This window comes from Camponotus vicinus, unplaced genomic scaffold (genome assembly GCF_025532165.1).
Source record: "Camponotus vicinus isolate PSW18456_S1 unplaced genomic scaffold, iyCamVici1.0 SCAF_5, whole genome shotgun sequence".
In the NCBI taxonomy this organism is placed as follows: domain Eukaryota; kingdom Metazoa; phylum Arthropoda; class Insecta; order Hymenoptera; family Formicidae; genus Camponotus; species Camponotus vicinus.
In genome coordinates, this window is record NW_028141977.1 from 4,572,968 (window position 1) to 4,597,960 (window position 24,993).

General features: G+C 32.7%; 1 protein-coding gene across 1 annotated transcript; it reads right to left on the minus strand.

Moving 5' to 3' along the window:
• Positions 1-737: 737 nt before the first annotated feature.
• Positions 738-23,401, minus strand: Isha (Insulator su(Hw) mRNA adaptor). Its single transcript, XM_083099274.1, has 15 exons — positions 23,196-23,401; positions 22,650-22,778; positions 22,249-22,540; positions 21,921-22,108; positions 21,572-21,847; positions 21,345-21,488; positions 21,020-21,267; positions 20,735-20,920; positions 20,461-20,594; positions 20,176-20,384; positions 19,919-20,096; positions 18,206-18,493; positions 10,155-10,385; positions 8,083-9,540; positions 738-4,079 (listed from the first exon to the last, which is right to left on the minus strand). The coding sequence occupies exons 1-15, from the start codon at positions 23,223-23,225 to the stop codon at positions 3,205-3,207; spliced, it is 4,866 nt and encodes a 1,621-aa protein (XP_082955400.1). The 5' UTR covers positions 23,226-23,401; the 3' UTR covers positions 738-3,204.
• Positions 23,402-24,993: the final 1,592 nt, after the last annotated feature.

The following is a 24,993-nucleotide window of genomic DNA, read 5'->3' on the forward strand; positions in this document are numbered from 1 at the left end:
CCACTGAGCGTGTCACGCGTCGCGTCACCAGCGTGAGTCAATCAAAACATCCCATTGTAATAACATGTTTTCCGTGTTATTACAATGGGATGTTTTGATTGGCTCACGCTGGTTGACGCGACGCGTGACGCGCTCAGTGGGAACGAGCCCTTATGTGTATGTGTAATGAAATGAATTATTCAAGAATTTGCAGTCATAAAATTTTCAAAGCATATTTAACAATTGAACATTTTAATATACAGAGTATCTTATGACGTAATATACAAATTGAAGGAACATGTTTATTTTATAGTGTCATTTTTTTAAATAGAAAATGCTCTAGAAACATTACACCTTCATTTTGTACATGACGTTACAAAACACCTTGTACATTATTCGCATTTTTCTCTTTGAATAAGGAATTTTTAAGAATATATGCAAATATTTTGTATACATATACTCTTTCTATATATCATTATATTAAAAATCCTGGATATATAACCATATTAGTAATTACATTGTCTCAATATACATGATAATTCCTTGTCAACTTGCTTTAAATAGACACTTCCACACACCACACACACACATACACGCACACGCACACACACACGTATGTATGTATACTGTAAGAGAATGATTTTAAATTCTGAACTAAACAAAAACAAAAGAAAAACAATGGCATCTAGATTTTCTAAATAAATTCTAAATAAATTAAAATACTATGTAAATCTAGAAAAAATATTAAACGCTCATAATACGTTATTCGAAAAAAAATTTAATCTTACATTACGATCAGGAGATTTACATTATCATCCTATTCTAATATACATATAAAATCCTAGAATACAGTGCCGCGCACCACTCCAGATTTACTCGTTTCTTATGTCCTTGAAATTTATAATTAATATATTTAATATGTTCTACATGTATTGGAAGAAAATTGCAGGCTATATATTAAATAAATAATAACAATTTATCTTAAAAAAGATGTTCCTTTACTTAGATCAACCTCGAATCAATTCTTTATAATTTGAATCGCAATAATTTACAAAGAAATTAATCGAGAAAACAAATAAACGCGATACGGATGTAATTAAATGTTAGTACATTAGTTTTATCTGCATAAAATACATTTTATAAAAAAAAAATGTCTAATCTCTACGCATTATAACAATGTGTATGTATGTATTACGATATATAAGTACCAGCACATATTATTAAAAACAAAAAAATTATATTTTGTCAACTTACATTTATATCTATTAAGTATACGCTTTTACAATTGTTTTTTTTTATTCATAAAATTCGCATTTATATACGATCGTAAAACAAAACTTATGACAAAGTAAGCTCGAAATAAAGAAAAAGGAACGCGCATACATGCATTCTATATGCGAAAAAATATCAAACACAGCGTCGAAAAATGATGCTCTCCCTCTCATTTGAACAGCTCGTTAAAAAGTTTGTCGCGATTATCATTTTTTAACAATCCATTTTTTCATTATTAAAGGCGCAAAGTGAACGTCTAATATTACGTTTTAGATTAAAAAAAAAAATTGATTCAATCGACGAGTCCAAATATTGGAGCACGATCGAATGATCTCAACTTTGGAAGTCGTTTGTGTTAATACAATTCCATTTTCTCTCTTAACCATAAACAATTATACTAATCTTTAAAGACACACAATAATTAATCGAGTAGTATATGCATCGATGAGTCTCACCCTGGAGTGGTGGCGGCCAAGCAATGGCTCTCTTTAAAATCACTTCCATCATATTTCTTGATACTAAAGTTATGTGAAAATAATTATGAACAGTACCTTGCACTTGTCACTCAGTTTGAGTGCAAGCACGTGTTTTCCATCGCTGCGCCGTGCAATACGTGTGGACGTGAACACAGGAACCAAGTTGTCTGTGTGTGTATGTGTGTGTGTGTATTAAATTAATGGAAGCGTCTATATTTTTCGTAATCAATCACTCTTCTATGAAAACAGATCATGCAAGTTCTCCTCGTATAAAAGGAAAATGAATCTACCCGCGAGAACGATTGAATTATTCAGTATGTAAAATCTGAGGGAAGAGAGAACAAATTACTGTAATTTCATATAACCAATGTAAGAAAGATTCAGAATAAAAGAAAAAAGTAATTATGTGTTATATATGTACGAATGTCTGTGGATGCCTAGAAATATAATCCACATTGTATACGTGTAGACTTAGTTCATCGTTTTTCACTTTGTCATGATTTAAAGACGGGTTACGCCCGCATATCGAAATAACAAGACCAGAATTTTTGTTATCAAAGACGTTATATACAAAATATTTTATTTCCTCTTTTCTCTTTGATTGAGCAATGGCAATCAACACATTATATTCATTTGTTCAGCTACGAAAATATAAAAGTATGTACAATTCAATAAATTAATCTTCATCTAAAGGAGTACGGTCGTCGCTGTACAATACAATAGATGATTTCGCAAAATTAACTACAATCCATAATAAGATTATAAAAGGATTGACTGGCATCTCATACAGATGGCAATGATGGAATTCTTTCAGATGTTTATATATACATACATGTGTTTCTCTACACATACATGCATATATAAATTTCTACACTGCGTTATCTAACATAAAAGATAGAGGAAAGAAAAAAATAGATTGCAAGAAGAATTTCTCTCTCTCTCTCTCTCTCGATTAAGAAATCTGAAAATCTCTGTGTGTATATATACATATATATATATATATATATATATATATATATATATATATACCTCTACATGGATAAATAGGTCCTGTGTTCACTATCACAGCAATTAATTTAGGCAGCAGATTTCGATTGAGAAAAAATCTTGATCGAGACTTACACGAGAGTTAACAACTGAGAATACTTTGACGACTGAAAGATACTTAAAAAAAAAAGAATAAAAAAAATAAAAGACAAAAGAAAACTCACTGGCACCCAACGACTCTCCACCACTCCAGAATGCGATAATTCAGAATCCATAAAATCGAATCGTGTTTTCACTCTTTCACTCTCTCTCTCTCTCTCTCTTTCAATCGTTCTTTCGCATGACTCTATGTACATCGATTCAAATGATATTTTACACGAATCTGCCTGAAGATTCTTTATGCTTTACTTTGGTAATTTTTTTCAATATCGATCTTTCTTCTTCCTTTTTATTTTTTTCTTTCATTCTCTCACTCTTTTTCTCTTTTTGTTTATAACGAATTCACTTGTTCCACTGATTGATCACTATAGTTCTCACTGAGGTGCCCTATTTGTTCAATCGGTTGTACCGCACTTTGTTGCGCTGAATTCTCAGCTGGAATGGGTGTTTCGTATTCACACTGTTCCTGCTGCTTTAGTGCTAAATCATTGTTAGGGAAATGGTCCGCGTGGTCAATTTCGTAAATATTAGCTCGATTTTCATCATTTCTATAGCTGGCCTCACGGTTGCCCTCGTTCGATACACTCCCCAATTCGTTCTCTACGTCACCGCGCATCGCGTCTTGTTCGCGAGCTGTCAGTTCTTGTTCCCTCTGCATTAAGAGATCGTGTTGGTCGACGGTGGAAGATGAAGTGTCAAAATTACCCTTCACTTCCAGTTCCCCACCGCCGTCAGCAAACGCTTTCGTCTTGTTCTCGGCGTCCTCCGACGGTTGTATCTCGTCATCCATAAGCGGTGGACTAATGTTACCCCATCTCGACTTGCGATTCCGATTGCGATTCTCGGATATGTTTTTGTAATCTTGATGCTTCGCTAGAAGTTTTTGCTTGTCTCGCGATGGTAAATGATTTTCTCGTTGCCCATGTCCGTCGGGATCCTGCCCGGACCATGACGCAGGCGGTAGTCCACCGCCACTCTCCTGATTTCTCCACAGTCCGTCCGGTCCGTGCATAACTGGCGGACCTATTGGGCCGAATGGCGGTCGAATATGCGGCCCGGGACGACCGCGCATTTCGTCAAATGGCGGTCGGAAAAAGGAATCTGCTTCTCTGGGATCAAACGGCGGCCCTCGAGGCGCAAACGGTGGCCTCATCCCAGGTCTCATACTTCTCGGACCCATTCCTCGTGGATGGAACATTAGAGGACCTGCAAAAGACCATGGCAAGATGACGCACGCGAGTAATGAGGCATAAACGCATGCAATATATATTCGTGTGTGTGTGTGTGTGTGTGAGATTGTCGTAATTAATAAAATATAACTTCGCTTATATTATCATTTTATAGGTATTTTGTATGTTCTATTTTAATATTATAGATGGAGCGCGTGAAGAGATTGAGTAAACGAAAATTCTAATATCCAAAAATTCACATAAGATGTATATAAGACTAACGCATATAAAAACTGTATAAAATATAAGAAAATAAAATTGATAAGAGTATTTTCATAAGTGTATTTTTTAATACACTTTCTAACACGAATTAATAAATTGTTTCGAGTATTTTGGAAAATATTTGGAGCGTATCGAAGTCGACAGAAGAATTTTTGAGCATTTTTTGTAAAGCTTTAAACAAAATAAAGAACATTAAACAACATTTATTTCAATTTATATTGTCTTAAGAAAGCAACTTTTTATTACTTTATAATTCCAAAACCGTTCGAATTCATGGACATGTTTATTAACATTTTCGACTTGTTTTCATGTCCTAAAGCCGCCGTATCAATTTTGACACTGAATTCAGAGACACCCTGTATATATAGGGTGGGCCATTTTAATCCGTCCACTCAAATATCAAGCGACGCGGTAGCGTCGTGACGTCTCCAAACCTGTAACTTTTAAAAGAAAACTTTTTAGAAAAAAGTTGTTTGGTTCTGAGAGGGACAGAAGATAGGAATATTAGTTAGACCTTGGGTGGCGTTGTTAAGGTCACATTGAATTTTTTAAATTAAAACCCCTATTTTTTATTGCATATTCTTGTAGCTTATCTCGAGAGCTTTCCAAAATACTATAATAAAGTATTTTTTCATTGAGTACTTTTCGAATTATGAGGCTTAAAATAATATTTTAATTTTACATAAACCATAAAATATCTAGTAAAATATTCATTTTTTGATTATTGTTTCGAAGAAAAAATATATAATTTGCAATTAACAATTACATATTTTTTCTTAAAAACAACTGTTTTCTTTACACCAATTCATTACTCTCATTATTTTGTACATAAAAATATTAAGGTAAGATAATAAAAAAATGAATATTTTACTAGATATTTTATGGTTTATATAAAATTAAGATATTACTTTAAGCCTCATAACTCGAAAAGTACTCAATGAAAAAATACTTTATTATAGTGTTTTGGAAAGCTCTCGAGATAAGCTACAAGAATATGCAATAAAAAATAGGGATTTCAATTAAAAAAATTCAATGTGACCTTGATATGACCTTAACAACGCCACCCAAGGTCTAACTAATATTCCTTCTGTCCCCCTCAGAACCAAACAACTTTCTAAAAAGTTTTCTTCTAAAACTTACAGGTTTAGAGATATTTGAGTGGACGGATTAAAATGGCCCACCCTGTATATATAGGGTGTAACTGAAAAAGCGCCCACGGAGCAAACAGCGTTATTCCTGATTAAAAATCGAGTCGAAAAGTCCTGAACCACGTTTTTCTATAATGCTTGATAAAGCGGTAATTATTGATTAAAGTTGCGCCAATAAGCACCGACTTTAGCCTCCTTGTCAAAATTTTCTTTAAGGAAACGCTTTTGATAGAATAAATGCGATTTTAATGCAAAATAAAGTTTTTCATATTATTACGACACATAAGAATATTGCACGATAGCGGCATGACGTAACGCCGTAGCAGCGGAGCGCTCACGCACACAACCAGTCGCGCGGCTTACTGACGTGCGCCCGGCTAAAGATACAGGACTTCTCGACTCGATTTTTAATCAGGAACAACGCTATTTGCTCCGTGGGCGCTTTTTTAGTTACACCCTGTATATATATATATATATATATATATATATATATATATATATATGTATATGTGTGTGTGTGTATATATATATATGTGTGTGTGTGTGTGTGTGTGTGTGTGTGTGTGTGTGTGTGTGTGTGTGTGTGTGTGTGTGTGTGTGTGTATGTGTATATATATATATATATATATATATATATATATATATATATATATATATATATATACACATACAGGGTGTCCCATTTTAACTTGAACAGTAAAATATCTCAAAAACTAAGCCCAGCAAACAAAAATGTTTCAGATAAAAGTTGTATGGTTTCGAGGGGGCCATAAGATGGTACCATTGGTTTGACCTTGAAGAGTTATTTGAAGGTCACATGAAGGTCACCTTCAATTTCTTAAATGGAACCTACTATTTGTCATTGCATATTCTTGTAGCTTATCTCGAGAGCTTTCCAAAACACTATAATTTAGTACCTTTTCGTTAAGTACTTTTTGAGTTATGAGGCTTGAAATAATTTCTTAATTTTACATAAACCGTAAAATATCTTGTAAAATATTCATTTTTCGATTATCTTACCTTAATACTTTTACGTACAAAATAATGAGAGGAATCAATTGGTGTAAAGAAAACACATAGTTGTTTTGAAGAAAAAATATGTAATTTGCAATTAACAATTCCATATTTTTTCTTAAAAACAACTATGTATTTTCTTTACACCAATTGATTCCTCTCATTATTTTGTACATAAAAGTATTAAGGTAAAGTAATCGAAAAATGAATATTTTACAAGATATTTTACGGTTTATGTAAAATTAAGAAATGATTTCAAGCCTCATAACTCGGAAAGTACTTAATGAAAACTAACTTAATTATAGTGTTTTGGAAAGCTCTCGAGATAAGCTACAAGAATGTGCAAAAATATACAGGGTGTTCCATTTAAAAAAATTGAAGTGACCTTCACGTGACCTTCAAATGACTCTTCAAGGTCAAACCAATGGTACCATCTTATGGCCCCCTCGAAACCAAACAACTTTTGTCTGAAACATTTTTCTCTAAAATGCTTAGTTTTTGAAAGAAAAGGGGTGTACGGGTGGTCTAGGACACCCTGTATATTGTATAATACACATACAATTTCTGTATTGAAATAATTTGTTATTTTTCATCCTCTTTCTCTCTTTCTTCCATCTTTAGGGAGCTAGACTGTTTAAGAATATTAATTATTACGATATGTACTATATGTTTATATATTTACATCCTGTTTTAATATATATACTATATAAAACTCAATTGATTACTGTTACAAAATATAATTTGAATGTTTTAATAATGATATTATTTAATGAATACTCATTTATAAATCAGAAGTTTTTGATAGCTCTTATATTTCACAATTGATAATATCTAAAATAATAATATAAATAATATGTAATAATATAAAATACTAATATAATTATAAAAATTGCTCATTCTGTTAAAATAAGGATGTCTCAATATTCTGAAAAAAATAATTTTTTATATTTGTCCAAACATGCCAATAATATTAAAATTTCATATATAAGATGTTTCACATAAATTGTTACAAGGTATTTTCTTTAAGATTTGACACTACAAAAAATGTTTTAGACAAAATTTATAGAATTTTGAGAGAAAGAAAAGTTGATAATCTTGAATTAAGACCCTTTTTTTCTTAAAGTCATGTGAAAAGCAACTTAGTTTTTTTTAAATGAAACTATCTCAATTTTCTATAAATCAATTTTTTGCAATATTCGGCATAAAAATCTATAAGGATAGGATGGCCAAAAAAAATTGAATATAAAATTGTCGAATCAAAATGTAAACTATTTCAATTTTTTTCCATTTTATAACTTTTTACGTCGCATATTACGAGGAATTGATTTATATAAAAAATTAAAATTCATTAAAATAAATTAGATTGACTTTCACATGATCTTATAAAATGACTTTAATTAAAATCCAAGATTATCAATTTTTTTCTCTCTCAAAACTTTATAAATTTTGTCTGAAATATTTTTTATATGATCAAGTTTCAAAAAGGATACTTTGTAACACTTTATGTGAAATATCCTGTATATAAGCAACGCGTTTCTTGCTAACAGAAAAAAAATATTAAACAGTCATGAAGAAAGGGATAAAGAATTGTCTTACCAGGTCCTCTGGATCCGCGCGGTCCAAATCCATCGGGTCCTCTCGGCCCCTTTGGACCCATCAATGGTGGCATTCCGAACACAGGTTCTAACGGGCCAAAGAATTCTCTTCTGCGAGGATCAAAGTCTGGTCGCTCGTTGTGACCTCTGGGATCAAACCCATCTTGCATTCGCGGATCAAATCCATCGCGCCTTATCTCATACTCGAAACGCTCTCGTTCATATTCATCCACAGGTGGTCTACGAGTGCGCACTTCCGGTCGTTCGAATTCTTCACGAGTCGGACCCAGCCTGGCCGGCGGAAAGTCATCAGGCCGGGGCCCATTGTGACCTAATCTTCCCTCGTAGTCCTCCGGGAATATGCCGGACTGCATTCTAGGGTCCAAGAAGTCGTCCATTTGTGAGCTTCTTGGACCACCGCGCGGTGGGAAATTCTGTCGGTCAGATCGATCAGTTAGACCGCGCTGCGGAAACTCCCGCGCGTCCTGTGGTCCACCTCGGAAATCCGGTCCTCGTGGAAAATCTGTCCGATCTGGTGGTAGAACTCCGCTAAACTTCGGCAAATCCATCAATGAGATCGGCATGTCGCTGAGTGGTCGCCGCACAGCTGCTGCTGCTGCTGCTGCTGCTGCTGCTGCTGCTGCTGCTCCTGCTGCTGCTCCTGCTGCTGCTCCTGCTCCTGCTCCTCCTCCTCCTCCTCCTCCTCCGGGGCTCTCCTCAAAATTCCTGTCGTTTCGCTCGTTACTGCGCTCAATTGTTCGGTTACCGCGTACATTTCTATCCATTCGATCATCCAACGGCAATGTACCATCCGCTAATTGTCGTAGTCGATCAGCCAAACTAGGCTTGCCTTCTTTTTTCGTCATGCTCTCGTTTTCCTGGACGTTTTGATTCTGTGCATTCAGTCCCTCTGAATGCCTGGCGCCGCTGTCCCGGCTCTCTCGGGTCTCTCGATTCTCTCTGTCACGTCTTTCATCCCTCTCCCTGTCCCGACCTTCGCGATTGTCTCTCCGCCTATCTCGACCGCGATCTCGTCCTCGTCCTCTGTCTCTGCTACGATCCATCCTACATTCACCTACGTCCATACGATCTCCACGATCTCGTTCATTTCGATCTCTTCTCTCCCTATTTTCTCGATCGCGTTCTCGCTCTTTATATTCGCGAGCTTGATCGCTCTCCAAACGACCATCGTTCACGTTGCCACCCATATTCATCGCTGCGATTAACTGATCGCTGAGGTTTGGCTGCTTATCTTTGAGCACGTTGTTACTTAGACTCTGCGGCATCGCATCCTCCATCTCCACGTCCATATCGTCCGAATGATGTTGTTGAGGTAGTTGCATTTGCATTGGCGGCGCCGGACCCACTCCATACGGCTGCCGTAGCATTGGCAAATTCGGCATATTCGTCTCCGTTGTGGGTGGCGGTACTCCGATCGGCGGAACGTTGTGCGGCATACCTGAAATATTTCCGGATCTCTTTGTATTTTGTTTGGCTGTAATCAACTGGCTTTGCTGAGTATTACATTGTTTTCATTATGGATTCAGTTAAACTTGAGAAAGTATGACTGCACTAACATTCGTTAGAGCTGATAAGAGTGACTTTTGATCTTCTTTTTTCCTATATTCTATTAAGATTATATAGAATACTTTAAAACTCGGCCAAGATAAGAAAATAATATCCTCTATCATTGTTTTTAAAATTTTTAAATTATTGATTCAGAACCAAAATTGAAAATTCAATAGTATCATTATTTATAGAATTTTCATTCGATTATACATTATATGTGGTGTTACACACACACACACACACACACACGCACGCAAATACACACACACATGTAGGAAATAACGTAGCTATTATAGAGCAATATTTAATGTAATTGAAAGTAAAATGCTATTTTATCAATGATATTACACTTAGACCCGATTTCACCAACGTCGTTTAACTTTAATTTTAGCTTAACATTCTTTGTCTCTTTCTAAAGGAACAGTTAGAAGGAGACAAAGAGTGAATTAAACTAAGATTAAAGTTAAACGCGGTTGGTGAAATCGGGCATTATTGTTTACATACCAGTAGAGTTTGGTTTATCCGAAGGCGCTGCAGCAGGTGCGGGCATCGGAATTTGCGTCAATAAACTTACGCCAACACCTGCTCCGAATGGCGGGTTAACTGATGGTGTTAACATGGTCTGCATCATACCCGGTGGTCCCAGCAAACTCTGCATATTAGGCGGTGGAACTCCAATCGGAACATTGGGCATTAATCCATGCGTCATTTGTAGGCCCATGTGACTAATCATTCCTGTAAGATCATTCATAACATCTACAAACCATTTTACTATTTGTATATTCGGATTTGTATATTAAAATATTATTCAAATATTAATATTTTAAATATTAATATCTCATTATACAAGGTATCTCATAAAAATTATAGCAACACTCTGCGAATAGAGTACAATAAATTGAACAGAAGTCCCCTTTATCATTTTGTAATTTTTGCAATAATTATTGAAATATTAATTAAAAAGAATTGATGAATGAACGCGCGTTTCGCGCAAATAGGATGTGTGCTCTAGGTGTGCCACCAACGAGTACCATATTGCAACGAAAAGTTTGGCCGTGCGTACTTCGACTTTTTTTTTTTATTACGCAACTCACTGCTGGCACTCCTGGTGCGCACATTTTATAGTCAAGACACGGGAAACAAGCATCTTCAATGACCCTGATTTATATTATCAAGGACATGTGTCCCTGAGTGACATTAAAAAGATTTTAGCCGTCGCTCGTTCTTTATTATTAAAGTTATAAACAATTAAGATAGTGACTAACCGATAGTAATAGTAATGTAATGTAAATCTCGATTTGCGTGGAATACTGAAAATTTATATGAAATTATACAATAATAGATTACACTGAAAACAGGGAACAGTATTGAGCAAACCTCGTTTCATGTAAAAAGTTGAAATCTCATGCGGGACCATTGAATTTATTTTGGGTAAATCTGTATAAACTGCACTCTCAGCAAGAGGTAAGAATGAACATCCCTTTATCTTGCAAAATACATGCGTGGATACATTGAGTTCCGCCTCCCTACCGAGGCTCCACTTCCGGAAGATCTAACCTAAACCTATTTCTGATTTAAAACAAATCTGGTTTAAAATAAGTTTGAGTTAGATTATATCTTCCAGAAGTAGAGCCCCCCCCCCGTAGGGGGGAGGTGAAACCCACTTTGTCCATGCTTATACTCTGCAAGATAAAGGGAAGTTCATTCTACATCTAATCTCCCGTTGAGAGTGCAGTTCATGCAGATTTACCCAAAATAAGTTCACGATAAACTTATTTTGTAAATAACTTTGTAATAAACTTTGTAATAACTTAATAATAAACAATGAGCGACGGCTAAAACTTTTTACAAGTTAATCAGGAACATGTCTTTGACAACATGTGTCAAGGTCATCGAAATTGGTGAGGCCATCGCTAATAATGCAGTTTTATCAATTCTTTTTAATATATAATTTATAATATTAGATGTGCAAATTAATTCGGTACCTTTACATTAAACGTCGTGTAACTCTGATTCAAATTAAAAATTTTGTCCCGTCCTATGGTGATATGAAAGTGCTAACCATAAGCTTTAAGAAGCACTATAATAATTGATGGCCCTGCCGACATAACTTTAAATAGCAGTGAACACGATGGCGATCGAAAAGTAGCATTTGAGGCACTGCGTTATTTTCGTATTTGAATTTAAAAAAAAATGCTGCTAAAGCGGAAATGATTTGTCCCGCTTTGGGTAAAGACGCTATTACATAAAACATGTGATATATAAAAATCACTTGCCTAGTTCCGTCGTCAGTATAAAAGAGGTTTTAGTGATTTTGCAGCACGATAACGTTCAACCACATGCTGCAAAAGGAAGGATCTCATCTACACATCAAGCTAGGAAATTCTTCCTCATGTAGCTTATTCGCCAGATCTAACTCCATCGGACTACTTTCTGTTTCGGTCGCTTCAACATCATCTGGTGGATACATACTGCCAGATGATGTTGAAGCGACCGTCATATTAAAATTTTATCATTTTAAAATAGTTGACGAGGTTCGACAAAGCATTGATAACTTTGAGCGTTTTTCAGTTAGCGACACAGAGAACACAGTGTAACATTGTGTCCATCACGAAGCGTTCCAACTATGATACAGTGTTACACTGCCTAACACAGAAAAATGCTAAGTACAAGCGTCCAATGTTATCAACATTGTAAAAAATTCTATAGATACTATTTAAATTGTGGTAATAATGTCTTTGAACATAACCTTTAAATAATACATTACACATATGCTATAATAAGTTATACGTATAATAATTATATACGTTACAATAAATTGTAGAGAGTAAATTTAGAGAATAAATAGACGGATTTTATTTCAGAAAAAAAAATGAATTTAAGATATAAAAAATAAATACAATAAAAATTTTATTATTTATTTTCATAAACATTTGTTATATATATTATATATAATTTTATATTATATTTTTCGGAATTTGCCTACATTGTAATAATATAATTTTTTCTTATAATGTGTTATAAGACCTTAATAATTATATTATATAATTATAATGTATTATTAGACCTTATAATGTATTATAAGATCAAAACCGCCCTCTACTGAAATTTTTAGAAATTAAACCTACACTGATCGTTCCAATAAGAATTTTACATAGTGTTACACAATGTAATTTAGCGTGCCCTAGCTGGAAAACGCCCTTTATTGAGTCAAAACTGTCAAGTTTCTTCTGCGAGGGCATTCATCAGCCCAGTAGATGGAGTAAAGTCATAGAAAATAATGGAAATTATTTCAAACATTGAACTTTTATTTGACTTTTTGTAAATAAACATTGAATTTCATGAAAAAAGGTATCGAATTTGCACATTTAATATATGATATATACTATGTAATATATACATATATGTATCCAGGGTGTCCCATTTTAAGTGTCCACCCCAAATATCTCTCTCATTTTTGATTTTAGAGAAAAATGGTTCAGACATGTTTTGTATGGTTTCGAGGGGGCCATAAGATGGTACCATTGATTTGACCTTGAAGAGTCATTTGAAGGTCACGTGAAGGTTACCTCAATTTTTTTAAATGGAACCTACTATTTGTCATTACATATTCTTGTAGCTGATCTCGAGAGCTTTCCAAAACACTATAATTAAGTACCTTTCCGTTAAGTACTTATTGAGTTATGAGGCTTGAAATAATTTCTCAATTTTACATAAACCGTAAAATATTTTGTAAAATATTCATTTTTCGATTATCTTACCTTAATACTTTTACGTACAAAATAATGAGAGGAATCAATTGGTGTAAAGAAAACACATAGTTGTTTTGAAGAAAAAATATGTAATTTGCAATTAACAATTCCATATTTGCAATTAATTACATTTTTTTTTTCGAAACAATTATGTGTTTTCTTTACACCAATTGATTCCTCTCATTATTTTGTACATAAAAGTATTAAGGTAACATAATCGAAAAATGAATATTTTACTAGATATTTTATGGTTTATGTAAAATTAAGATATTATTTGAAGCCTCATAACTCGAAAAGTAGTCAATGAAGAAATACTTTATTATAGTGTTTTGAAAAGCTCTCGAGATAAGTTACAAGAATATGCAATAAAAAATTGGGGTTTCCATTTACAGAATTCAAGGTGACCTTTACATGACCTTGACAACTCTCTTCAAGGTCATACTGATGTCGCCATGTAATGCGTTACTTTGAAACCTTATAACTTTTGTCTGAAATATTTTTGTCTGCCGCGCTCAGTTTTTGAGATATTCGGCTAATACGGGTGGTCTGCGACACCCTGTATATACACATACATACATATGTATACATACATAGGGTGAATCTGACAAACAATTCATCACGTTTTTCTTCAAAACAATTACAGACAAGGAAAGATTATTAAAATTTTAAGACAATTAGAAATACACGCTATGGCCTTAAGTAACTTTGAGTGTCCATTATCATTGGAAACCAATCCAACATCATCGATTAAAATTTCCTATTTTCTTTTCTCTTCTTTTCTTTTCTTTCCCTCAAAAACAGATACTTTTGAATTACTCCGTCGATAGTACTTAATGATTTTAATTTTTGTATGAGAGTATTTTTTCGAAAAATCAACTGTTGTCGAGATATTTACAAAATGAGAAGTTAGAAACAGAAATTTGAATATGGGTGATTTTACAGAGATAAGACAAGATCTTTATCCATTTGTTTGAAAATAAATTTAAAAATCAGAATGAAAGTTTGGAACAGATTTTTTCATTACTACAATAAATATTCACTAAAATTAAAAAAAAAAAAATCTTTTGCAATGTGATCTGTGTACTTGTCGATTGTAGAATTACAATTCAAATATGAATATTAACGCTTTAGGTTTCAAATAACAACATAGTAAGAGCTCAATATTTCCAAACGAATAGATCGATAGGGATAACCTTGCATTATTCTTGCGAAATCACCCAGATTTAAATTTTCATTTTTTATTTTTAATTTTGTAAATGGACAATAGTTGATCTTTCGAAAAAATACTCATACAAAAATTATTAAACTCATTGAGTACTCGATGGACTCAAAAGTACCCCTTCCTATTTAAAAAGAAAAAAAATTTAGTAGATAATAGGTCTGTTCTTTATAGCTGAACTGGCTGCACTGGACGTGCAGTCCACTGCAAACTGAACTGGTGCCCAGTTCAGAGGTTATCTTTTTCCTCTCAATGTAGAGAAAAAGAATAACCTCTGAACTAGTGCAGCCCAGTGTAGCCAGTTCAGCTATAAAGAACAGACCTAATGTGAAAACCAAGGTTATTCAAGATTACTATGGGTGCTTTCCGTTTCACGCATTGAGTGCATAGTTCGCAATCAGTGTGATGCGCGCATTAATATCGTTCCGTTTCTATTAATGCGCAAATATAGTCTTGGAAACGGAATGACTTTTGATGCGTTTAATGTGAAACAGTATGGCTGCTATCGAAATAAATGACACACACATGTATCACATGTGTATATACACGAGGTTGTTAACTCTCTGCGCATGCTCGCATTAACTTCTTCCGGTCCAACCTGTAGTAGCTGATGCGTTGTTGCGCTGGAAGTGCTTGATGCGCTGGAAGTGGGAGGATCTAGGAAATTCTATGCGCTATCAATGCGCGCATTAAATGAAACGGAATAGTTTTCTCTGCAGCTTATGCATTTTATGCGTGAAACGGAAGGCACCCTATATGTCTTTAATTGGCCTATAATTTAATAATGGGTGTCTTCTCTTATTTGATAAACAGTTCATTATGTTCTCTCGAAAACGGTTACAGATAAGCGAAAATAACCATTAGCAAAATTGTAGGCCTATATATATATATATATATATATATATATATATATATATATATATATATATATATATATACAGGGTGGCCCATTTTAATCCATCTAGTCGAATATCTCGAAAACCAGGCCCGGGAGAGAAAAATGTTTCAGACAAAAGTTGTATGGTTTCAAGGGGGCCACAAGATGGTACCATTGATTTGACTTTGAAGAGTCATTTGAAGGTCACGTGAAGGTCACTTCAGTTTTTTTAAATGGAACACCCTATATATTTTTGCACATTCTTGTAGCTTATCTCGAGAGCTTTCCAAAACACTATAATTAAGTACCTTTTCGTTAAGTACTTTTTGAGTTATGAGGCTTGAAATCATTTCTTAATTTTACATAAACCGTAAAATATCTTGTAAAATATTCATTTTTCGATTATCTTACCTTAATACTTTTACGTACAAAATAATGAGAGGAATAAATTGGTGTAAAGAATACACATAGTTGTTTTGAAGAAAAAATATGTAATTTGCAATTAACAATTCCACATTTTTTCTTCAAAACAACTATGTGTTTTCTTTACACCAATTGATTCCTCTCATTATTTTGTACATAAAAGTATTAAGGTAAGATACTCGAAAAATGAATATTTTACAAGATATTTTACGGTTTATGTAAAATTAAGAAATGATTTCAAGCCTCATAACTCAAAAAGTACTTAACGAAAAGGTACTTAATTATAGTGTTTTGGAAAGCTCTCGAGATAAGCTACAAGAATGTGCAAAAATATATAGGGTGTTCCATTTAAAAAAACTGAAGTGACCTTCACGTGACCTTCAAATGGACCCTGTACATATACCCTGTATATAAGATATTTGATGAAGATTGGACCAAAATACTCGTGAGCGGGTAGAGAAAGCAAAAATAACTGTATAAAAAAGTCCTTTGCCATTTTGCAATTTTTACAGTAATTATTGAAATATTAATTAAAAAAAGATTGGCAAATGAGCATGTAGCTAGACCATGGGATGTGTGTTACAAGCGTGTCGACAGCGAATGTCGCAATAAAAACGCAAAAGTCGGAGAACGCACGACTAAACTTTTCGTTGCTATGTGGCACTCGCCATTGACATACCTAGAAAATCTAGAAAACACATCTCACAATCTAGGCGCGCAAAACGCGCACTAATTTGATAGTCCTTTTTAATTAATATTTCAATAAATATTGTAAACTTTGCAAAATGATGAAGAACCTTTCTATTCAGTTTATTGTGCTTTATTCAAAATAAACGCCTGAGTCGGTCGCTCTACAACATCCTGTATATATATTATATATATATATATATATATATATATATATATATATATATATATATATATTTATCAATAATTATTACGAAAATTGCAAAATGATACAGGACTTTTCTGTTCAATTTATTGCGCTCTATCCGCTCACGAGCGTTGATACAACCTTTATTTTTCGACACTCTGTATATCATTATATACAGGGTGAGCCATTTTAATTAACGCACGCAATTATTTCGGAAACAAAGCATTTTAGAGAAAAATGTTTCAGACAAAAGTTTTATGGTTTCGAGGGGGCCATAAGATGGTATCATTGGTTTGACCTTGAAGAGTTATTTGAAGGTCACATGAAGGTCACCTTCAATTTCTTAAATGGAACCTACTATTTGTCATTGCATATTCTTGTAGCTTATCTCGAGAGCTTTCCAAAACACTATAATTAAGTACCTTTTCGTTAAGTACTTTTTGAGTTATGAGGCTTGAAATAATTTCTTAATTTTACATAAACCGTAAAATATCTTGTAAAATATTCATTTTTCGATAATCTTACCTTAATACTTTTATGAACAAAATAATGAGAGGAATCAATTGGTGTAAAGAAAACACATAGTTGTTTTTAAGAAAAAATATGGAATTGTTAATTGCAAATTACATATTTTTTCTTCAAAACAACTATGTGTTTTTTTTTACACCAGTTGATTCCTCTCATTATTTTGTACGTAAAAGTATTAAGATAAGATAATCGAAAAATGAATATTTTACAAGATATTTTACGGTTTATGTAAAATTAAGAAATTATTTCAAGCCTCATAACTCAAAAAGTACTTAACGAAAAGGTACTTAATTATAGTGTTTTGGAAAGCTATCCAGATAAGCTACAAAAATATGCAATGACAAATAGTAGGTTCCATTTAAGAAATTGAAGGTGACCTTCATGTGACCTTCAAATAACTCTTCAAGGTCAAACCAATGATACCATCTTATGGCCCCCTCGAAACCAAACAACTTTTGTCTGAAACATTTTTCTCTAAAATGCTTTGTTTCCGAAATAATTGCGTGCGTTAATTAAAATGGCTCACCCTGTATATATAACACTTTGCAAAGCTTTTTGCATAAGTAAAAGCGTATTCGTCAAAAGTTATCAATGATAGAGAAAGATTATACATATTCATAATGTTAATATAGAAATATAAATAAAACAAACAATAAAAAAATAATTCTTTAGATTTACAATATTCTTATATTCAAATACCTATTTATATTAATGTTTTTTAAAAAAGTACAATAATTTCTTAAATATTTATAAGTTTTATAAAGTTGTCAAAAATAATTCTATAATATAACGTATGTATAACTTAAAAGAAATAAATAAAAGACGTGTGTGCGCGGGAAATGCTGTAATAATAAATTATAATACAATACATTATAAACTTACGTGGCACTCCGGGCATCGTAAAGGCCGGTGGCATCATCTGTAACTGTGTATTCGGAGGTGGCAGTAGTGCAGCCGATGTTGGCGGTCTGATTGGTGGCGGTTGACTGGTATCGACTAATTGCTGTTGCTGCTGCTGCTGTTGCTGCGAATTAGCTGATGACTGTATAACGTTCACAATGCCGTCCGTTAACGTAGGAATGGGAGCACCAGCGGCAGCAAGTGCTTGTTGTTGCAGCTGCAATTGTTGTTGTAGTATATCAGCATTCGTGACAGCGTGCTTTAGTTTTCCTGTGACATAAAAATGCAATTAAATATCCGTTGTAGATATAATATACTCCCTCTGCCTTTATAGATATGCAGAATACAATAAATGATGTAAGAAATATATAATATGTGTGTATATAATGAAATGTGTATATTATATTTTCTTCCAAATTTTAGCAATTATTTTAGAAGAATATGTTAGTGACAATACTTTCATTAAAATAGAATTTGTCCAGAAATTGTTTATGATTAATCTAAATTACGAGACTTCATTTTGGCTTTAATTTTACAAATCAGTTCAAGTTACACATTACTTTAATCTGTACATGTAATTAAGTTAAAACTTGCAAAAATTTTTTTTTAACAACTCTTTGTAATATCTCTTTGTATTTATGCTTGATTAACAGGAAAATAGTAATAAATTATAAACATAAAATAAATCTGAATTACAAATATGAATATTTTTTTTCCTCGGACCATTTTTCCAACTGAATTGCTTATCTTCTACTCGATATATATCATAATTGATTTCACCTTTTCTCTCTGTATGTATATTTGTGAAAGGAGGGGGGAGAGAAGGGGAAGAAAGAGGAAGAAGAGAGAGCCTAGGCATCGCTCGTGATATAAATCGATGAAACATGTATAATATTTACTTAATATTTAAATATGTAAAATATACATTAAATTATATAGCGTTACATTCATTTCATACAACGCTAATTTTACTATATTGAAATATCTAGATCAGTGCTGGGATTTACTTGCAACTTTCGGCCAGATTTCTTAGCTTACGCCTACTGTTCCCCTCCTACCGCTCGCGCTTTAGTGACCGCGCCGCCGGACGCTCGTAACTAAGGAACGTATGCGTCACAAATGTAATGTGGCAATCTAAGTTCTCTTTATTGCTTATTAATAATAAAAATAATTATTCTATTGTTAATTACGTATATGTTATGTAACAATTTAAAATATTTGTGTTTTAAACGTAATTAATAATAGAATAATTATTTTTATTATTAATAAACAGTAAAAAGAACAGATAGATAAATTGCCACATTACATTTGTGACACGCACGTTCCTGAGCGCACCTTAGTTACGAGCGGTGTGAGCGGTAAGAGGGGAACAGTAGGCGTAAGCCCAGAAATCTGGCCGAAAGTTGCAAGTAAATCCCAGCATTGATCTAGATCTTAAAAAATTATATATACCTGTCCGTTCGTTAACATAAATAAGTTTTTGTAAGCAATAACTATGCTCACAATTCAGCTGTAAATTCAGTTTGAATCATATATATACATATATATATATATATATATATATATATATATATATATATATTTGTCGTGGTCTATCTCTTTTAGTTTAAAAGAGAGGGTGGTCATTTTTGGTAGTACACCCTGTACTACACACACACACGCGCGCGCGTGCATAAATAAGATTGAAAAATGAACCTTTTAAATAGGGAGGTAATGTATCTTCATCTATCATTCCGCCTTCTTCCAATAACTCCAAGTCTTGATCAGTAATGTTGATCAATTTATTCCAAGGGATGTAACTAACGCCCAATTCTACTTCCCAGTAGTCCTTCCATTCTTTGCCTTTTACACCTTTACCAGGCGCCCACGCTAACTGTAATTGAAATAGATGCTGTGTATGATAAAATATTTCAATGTTATTTAAATTGTGTGTTGCAACTATTATTTTTTACCGTAATAGCTTTGCCTTGCATTTTATGGTTTTTCAATTTTGTAAGCGCCCGATATGCATCCTGCCTTCGATTCATACATATAAAAGCACAACCTCTCGGTGAGATTAAGTCAATACTAACAATATCGCCAAGTTCCCCAAATGTATCTGACAATTCTTCTTGATGCACGAGTTTTGATAAATGCCCCACCCAAAGTGTCGTACTGCAAACTATGTTTTAAAAGCGTATTTGTTATTCTTTCCTGATTTACGAGATGTATAAAAATCTTTATCTTTGAACACATACCACTCAATTTATCCCTGACTATCGGTGGCAAACCGCGTTTGCGTCGCTCTCTTTCTTTTTCCCGTTCTTCTTCCGTCAACTTTTCTCGGCTATCATCACGTTTCCTATCGCGTCCTCTGTCTCTTGAACGAGATCTATAAAAAAATAGATATATATAAAATTAACAATATAAAAATATAGACTTAGATCATTCATTTTTTAAATCATCAATTTTATATCTCTCAAACTCTAATTATGAAAATAGTATGATTTCATTCTAATTTTAAATAATTACCTTCTTCGCCGCGATCTGCTTCTAGAACGGGATTTTCTATCTCTGTCCCGATCTCTGTCTCTATCTCTATGCCGTGGAGACCGAGACCGACTATGATGTCGATACCGTTCTGGCGATCTACTTTGTGAACTCGTATTCTCGCAATTTACAATTTCTACACTGCTACTATCACGTCTGGTGTTGTTTCTGCAAGAGATACTTATTTAGATCAAGAGAATAATCCTTAAGTAATTTATCGAGAAAGAAAATTATTATTATTATGTAAAACTATTATTTTTGAATTACCCAGAGTAATCTTGCGTTTCTTGACGCTCGTCAATTAACGGACTCTTTTGATTTTGATGTGCAGATTGATTAATTTGTCTAATATTTGATAAAGATTGAGACGTAAATGGTAAAGCTGGTGGATAACCAGGTGGTGGCTGACTCATATCTTGTAACATATTGCTGTTCACATTTGACGCATAATTTTGAGTATTTGGTTTTAAAATATCAGATGGCTTTAATTCACATTCGGATGCAAATGGAAGATTCTACAATAGAAGAAAAAGATTTAAAATAAAATACTATTTTTTGTATATCTTACATAATAAACAAGAAAGTAAATTACAGGAACAGTTTGTGCTAAATGTTTATCAAATTCTTCTTCTTGCTGTTTCATTTGTTGCAGCTTGCGCATCTTTTCTTCCATTTCATGTTGTGAAGAAGCATTGCTTTGCATAGTTTGTTGTAAAGTTTGCAATTGTCTCAAAACCTTCAAATAATATAATATATGAAATAAAAATGTTTTTTAAAGTTTCTCATATTGTTCTTCTTGATATTTTTGATATTCACTACCTCTGGATTTGCTAACAATAGTCCTAGGCTCTCTAGACTATTGTTTGTTGAAATTGTATTATGCTGAGTGTTGCTTGATGCAGTTGCATTTGGAGAATTAGAAATAACTACATCATCATCCTCTTCCTCACCATAATCAAAATCTAGCAATTTTTTATCAAATTTGACTGAACTTTTTGGTTCATTTGCGACATCTTGCTTTTTCAAAAGTAATTGTTGTAAACATTGTAATTGATCAAAAATAGAAGGGTCCATTTGACTGGAGTTAGATTGACTCTGTACAAAGAAACAATCAAATTCAATAAAATGTGGATCAAATCCATAATGTAAACATAAACAATGATATTACCAAAAGTTTATTGGCATTGACTATATTCGCTGCTTCTACTTTTGTTTGTGCAAGCCATACCGGATCGATTGTTTTTCCAGTTGAAAACAATTTTGAATCCTTTACAGTATTTTTAATAGTAGATGGTGGAGTCTTAGTAACTGCACTTACATTACTTATATTATTTCCAGATGATGTATTTAATGTACCTAGCATTAAGATATTAATTAAATGTATTAATAATAAAGATTTTAAAAAACTTGGACATCTTTAAAGATATATATTTTTTTACCTTACATTATAAAAAAAGAATACTTTATATTTAAATATTTTTTTCTATTATATTTACCATTGCTATTTACTGGCTGTTCCTTATGTATTGGATGATTTGGATCTGCTAGATCAAAAAGCGGTTGAATAACTTCTGGTGGGAAAACTGCATTCTTTTGCCAAAGATTCAGTACACGTATAACTTTGCTTTTATCCTCTTGTGGGCACTTCAAAAGATTGAGAAAGGTAGTCTGCATATTTTTTGCAAATCGTGGAGCAAATACATCTTTCTCCATTCCAAACTGATGTCGGGATTGTCTGACAATTGAATCTATTACATATAATCCTGGTACTTTATATTCTGCCTTGCACTAAACATATATAAAATAAAGTTACAAAATATACAAATATTACTATTAAAAAAGATATGTGTATATAATATATATATCTGTACATATTAGTAATTAAATAAATAATTACCTTTTGAATAAATTTTTCCACACTTTGTACAACATGCTTATAGAATTTTATTGCTTTGATGGCTCCTCGTGTAAGTGAATTCATTTTGGCTTTTGAAATCGGTGGTTTAACATCATAAAGAGCGGATAGCTGCAATCAAATTACAATTAATCATATTTCCTCAGATAGTAAATCATATTTATCAGTATTATAAACTATTATGTATATACGATCATTTTTTTCTTCCAATATAACTATGATGTAAAGTATAGCATATATTCTAATATAGAATGAATATTATTATATCTGCTATTGAAGTTAGTGCATTCAAGGATAAAGAGAGAATCAAGTATAATATAGTTTAGTATCTAATATACAGGGAATACAGCTCAAAACATAACTTGCATCTTGTTATCTAATAACTCGGAAATACAAGAGATTGAGATCAGGCAAAACGAGTCAAGCTGAAAATAAAGCTCGAGGAAAGGGAGAATTGCCCCTACGACAGTGACCTCCGAAACGTAGCGGAGAGGTTCCCCTCCCCCCATTCCGAGGAGTGTCGCTTACCTCCGCGTTGAACGATTTCACTGCATCCATCGCGAGGCAAAAAAGGAGCCGTCTTTGTTGTATTATTATTATTGTTGTCGTCGTCGTCGTCGTCGTCGTTAAATCTCACGTAACGTAATGCGATGTCCGCTTTAAGACTCGCATGTCTCCTTCACCACACACTATGTAGCCGAGCCATACTGTCCAAGATGGCGAATCGTGTTCCCGATATGCATCACGAGACGGCCGAAGAGTGACGTCACATTTGTCGTCCGCCGTCGGTAACATTGGAAAGATATCGATCGGCATCCATGATAATAGTACTTTCCATTTAGCGACACAAGTCGACACAAGAGTTATTCTATATCTTTTTTATTCACTGGATATTGGAACAACACAGAATGACGCTTGTCTCGATTTGTTAAATGGAAAGCTCCCGATATAGAATGAAATGTTAAATAATTTTAAAATTACACTTAAATTTTAAAATTATACTCAATATGAATTATTATATGGTTATATGAGCTTTTTTTAATGTAAACATGTAAATTATATAAACTATTATAAATTAAATGTAAAATGCAAAAAACAGTAATTACATAATATATACAGTATAAAAAATATAATGTTATGATATAATACGACAATATATATATATAATCCCTAAAAACTTATCTTTTTAAAAAAAAGGTAAAAAAAGGGCGCCAAGTTTATGTACTAATTGCATCTAACTGTTATCTTGTCTACAAAAATAGTGATATATAAAAATTGTGCCAACTAAGGATAAAAATTTATACAAGATAAATAGAAGTACAAGGAAGAAAACTTGTACATGTTAAATTGTACAAATTAATATAAAACAAAAAAGTAAAAAAATTTTAATTAAAAAAACTTGGCGCTGCCAACTTTATTAGTATATTGTTCAGCTTAAAAGTCTAAATTTCCAAATATAAATCAATATAAAATAATTAAAGAAATTAAGTCATTAAATTTAAATGTTAGACTATAATAATTAAAATTAATAATTAGAATATGTTCCAATTTTTTGAATATATATTTAATTGGAATATATTCTAATTTTATTGGCAGCGCCAAGTTCTTTTAATTAAAATTTTTTTTACTTAAATATTTATTATCTTACCTTAATACTTTTACGTACAAAATAATGAGAGGAATCAATTGGTGTAAAGAAAATACATAATTGTTTCGAAGAAAAAATATGTAATTTGCAATTAACAATTACATATTTTTTCTTAAATGTAACTATGTTTTTTCTTTACACCATTTGATTCCTCACATTATTTTGTGCATAAAAGTATTAAGGTAAGATAATCGAAAAATGAATATTTTACTAAATATTTTATGGTTTATGTAAAATTAAGAAATTATTTCAAGCCTCATAACTCAGAAAGTACTTAACGAAAACTAATTTAATTATAGTGCTTTGGAAAGATCTCGAGATGAGCTACAAGAATGTGCAAAAATATATAGGGTATTCCATTTAAAAAAATTGAAGTGACCTTCACGTGACCTTCAAATGACTCTTCTAGATCAAACCAATGGTACCATCTTATGGCCCCCTCGAAACCAAACAACTTTTGTCTGAAACATTTTTCTCTAAAATGCTTAGTTTTTGAAGGAAAAGGGGTGTACTGGTGGTCTAGGACACCCTGTATATATATATATATATATATATATATATATAAACGAGAATAAACGAAAATAATTCATTATCTATTTAAGATGTAAAGTGCAAAATGCAAGTATAAATATAAATAAAATTTTTATATGAAATTTTTATGTAAAATTTTATATGAAA

What these genes read in the sequence shown, in the direction of transcription:
- Isha (XM_083099274.1), bottom strand. Translation starts at nt 23,225, where the DNA reads ATGGATGCAGTGAAATCGTTCAACGCGGAG. An exon ending in TGAAATCGTTCAACGCGGAG is followed by an intron (nt 22,779 to 23,195) that starts GTAAGCGACACT and finishes ATTTGATTGCAG; the next exon opens with CTATCCGCTCTTTATGATGT. An exon ending in GCGCGGATCCAGAGGACCTG is followed by an intron (nt 4,080 to 8,082) that starts GTAAGACAATTC and finishes GGTCTTTTGCAG; the next exon opens with GTCCTCTAATGTTCCATCCA.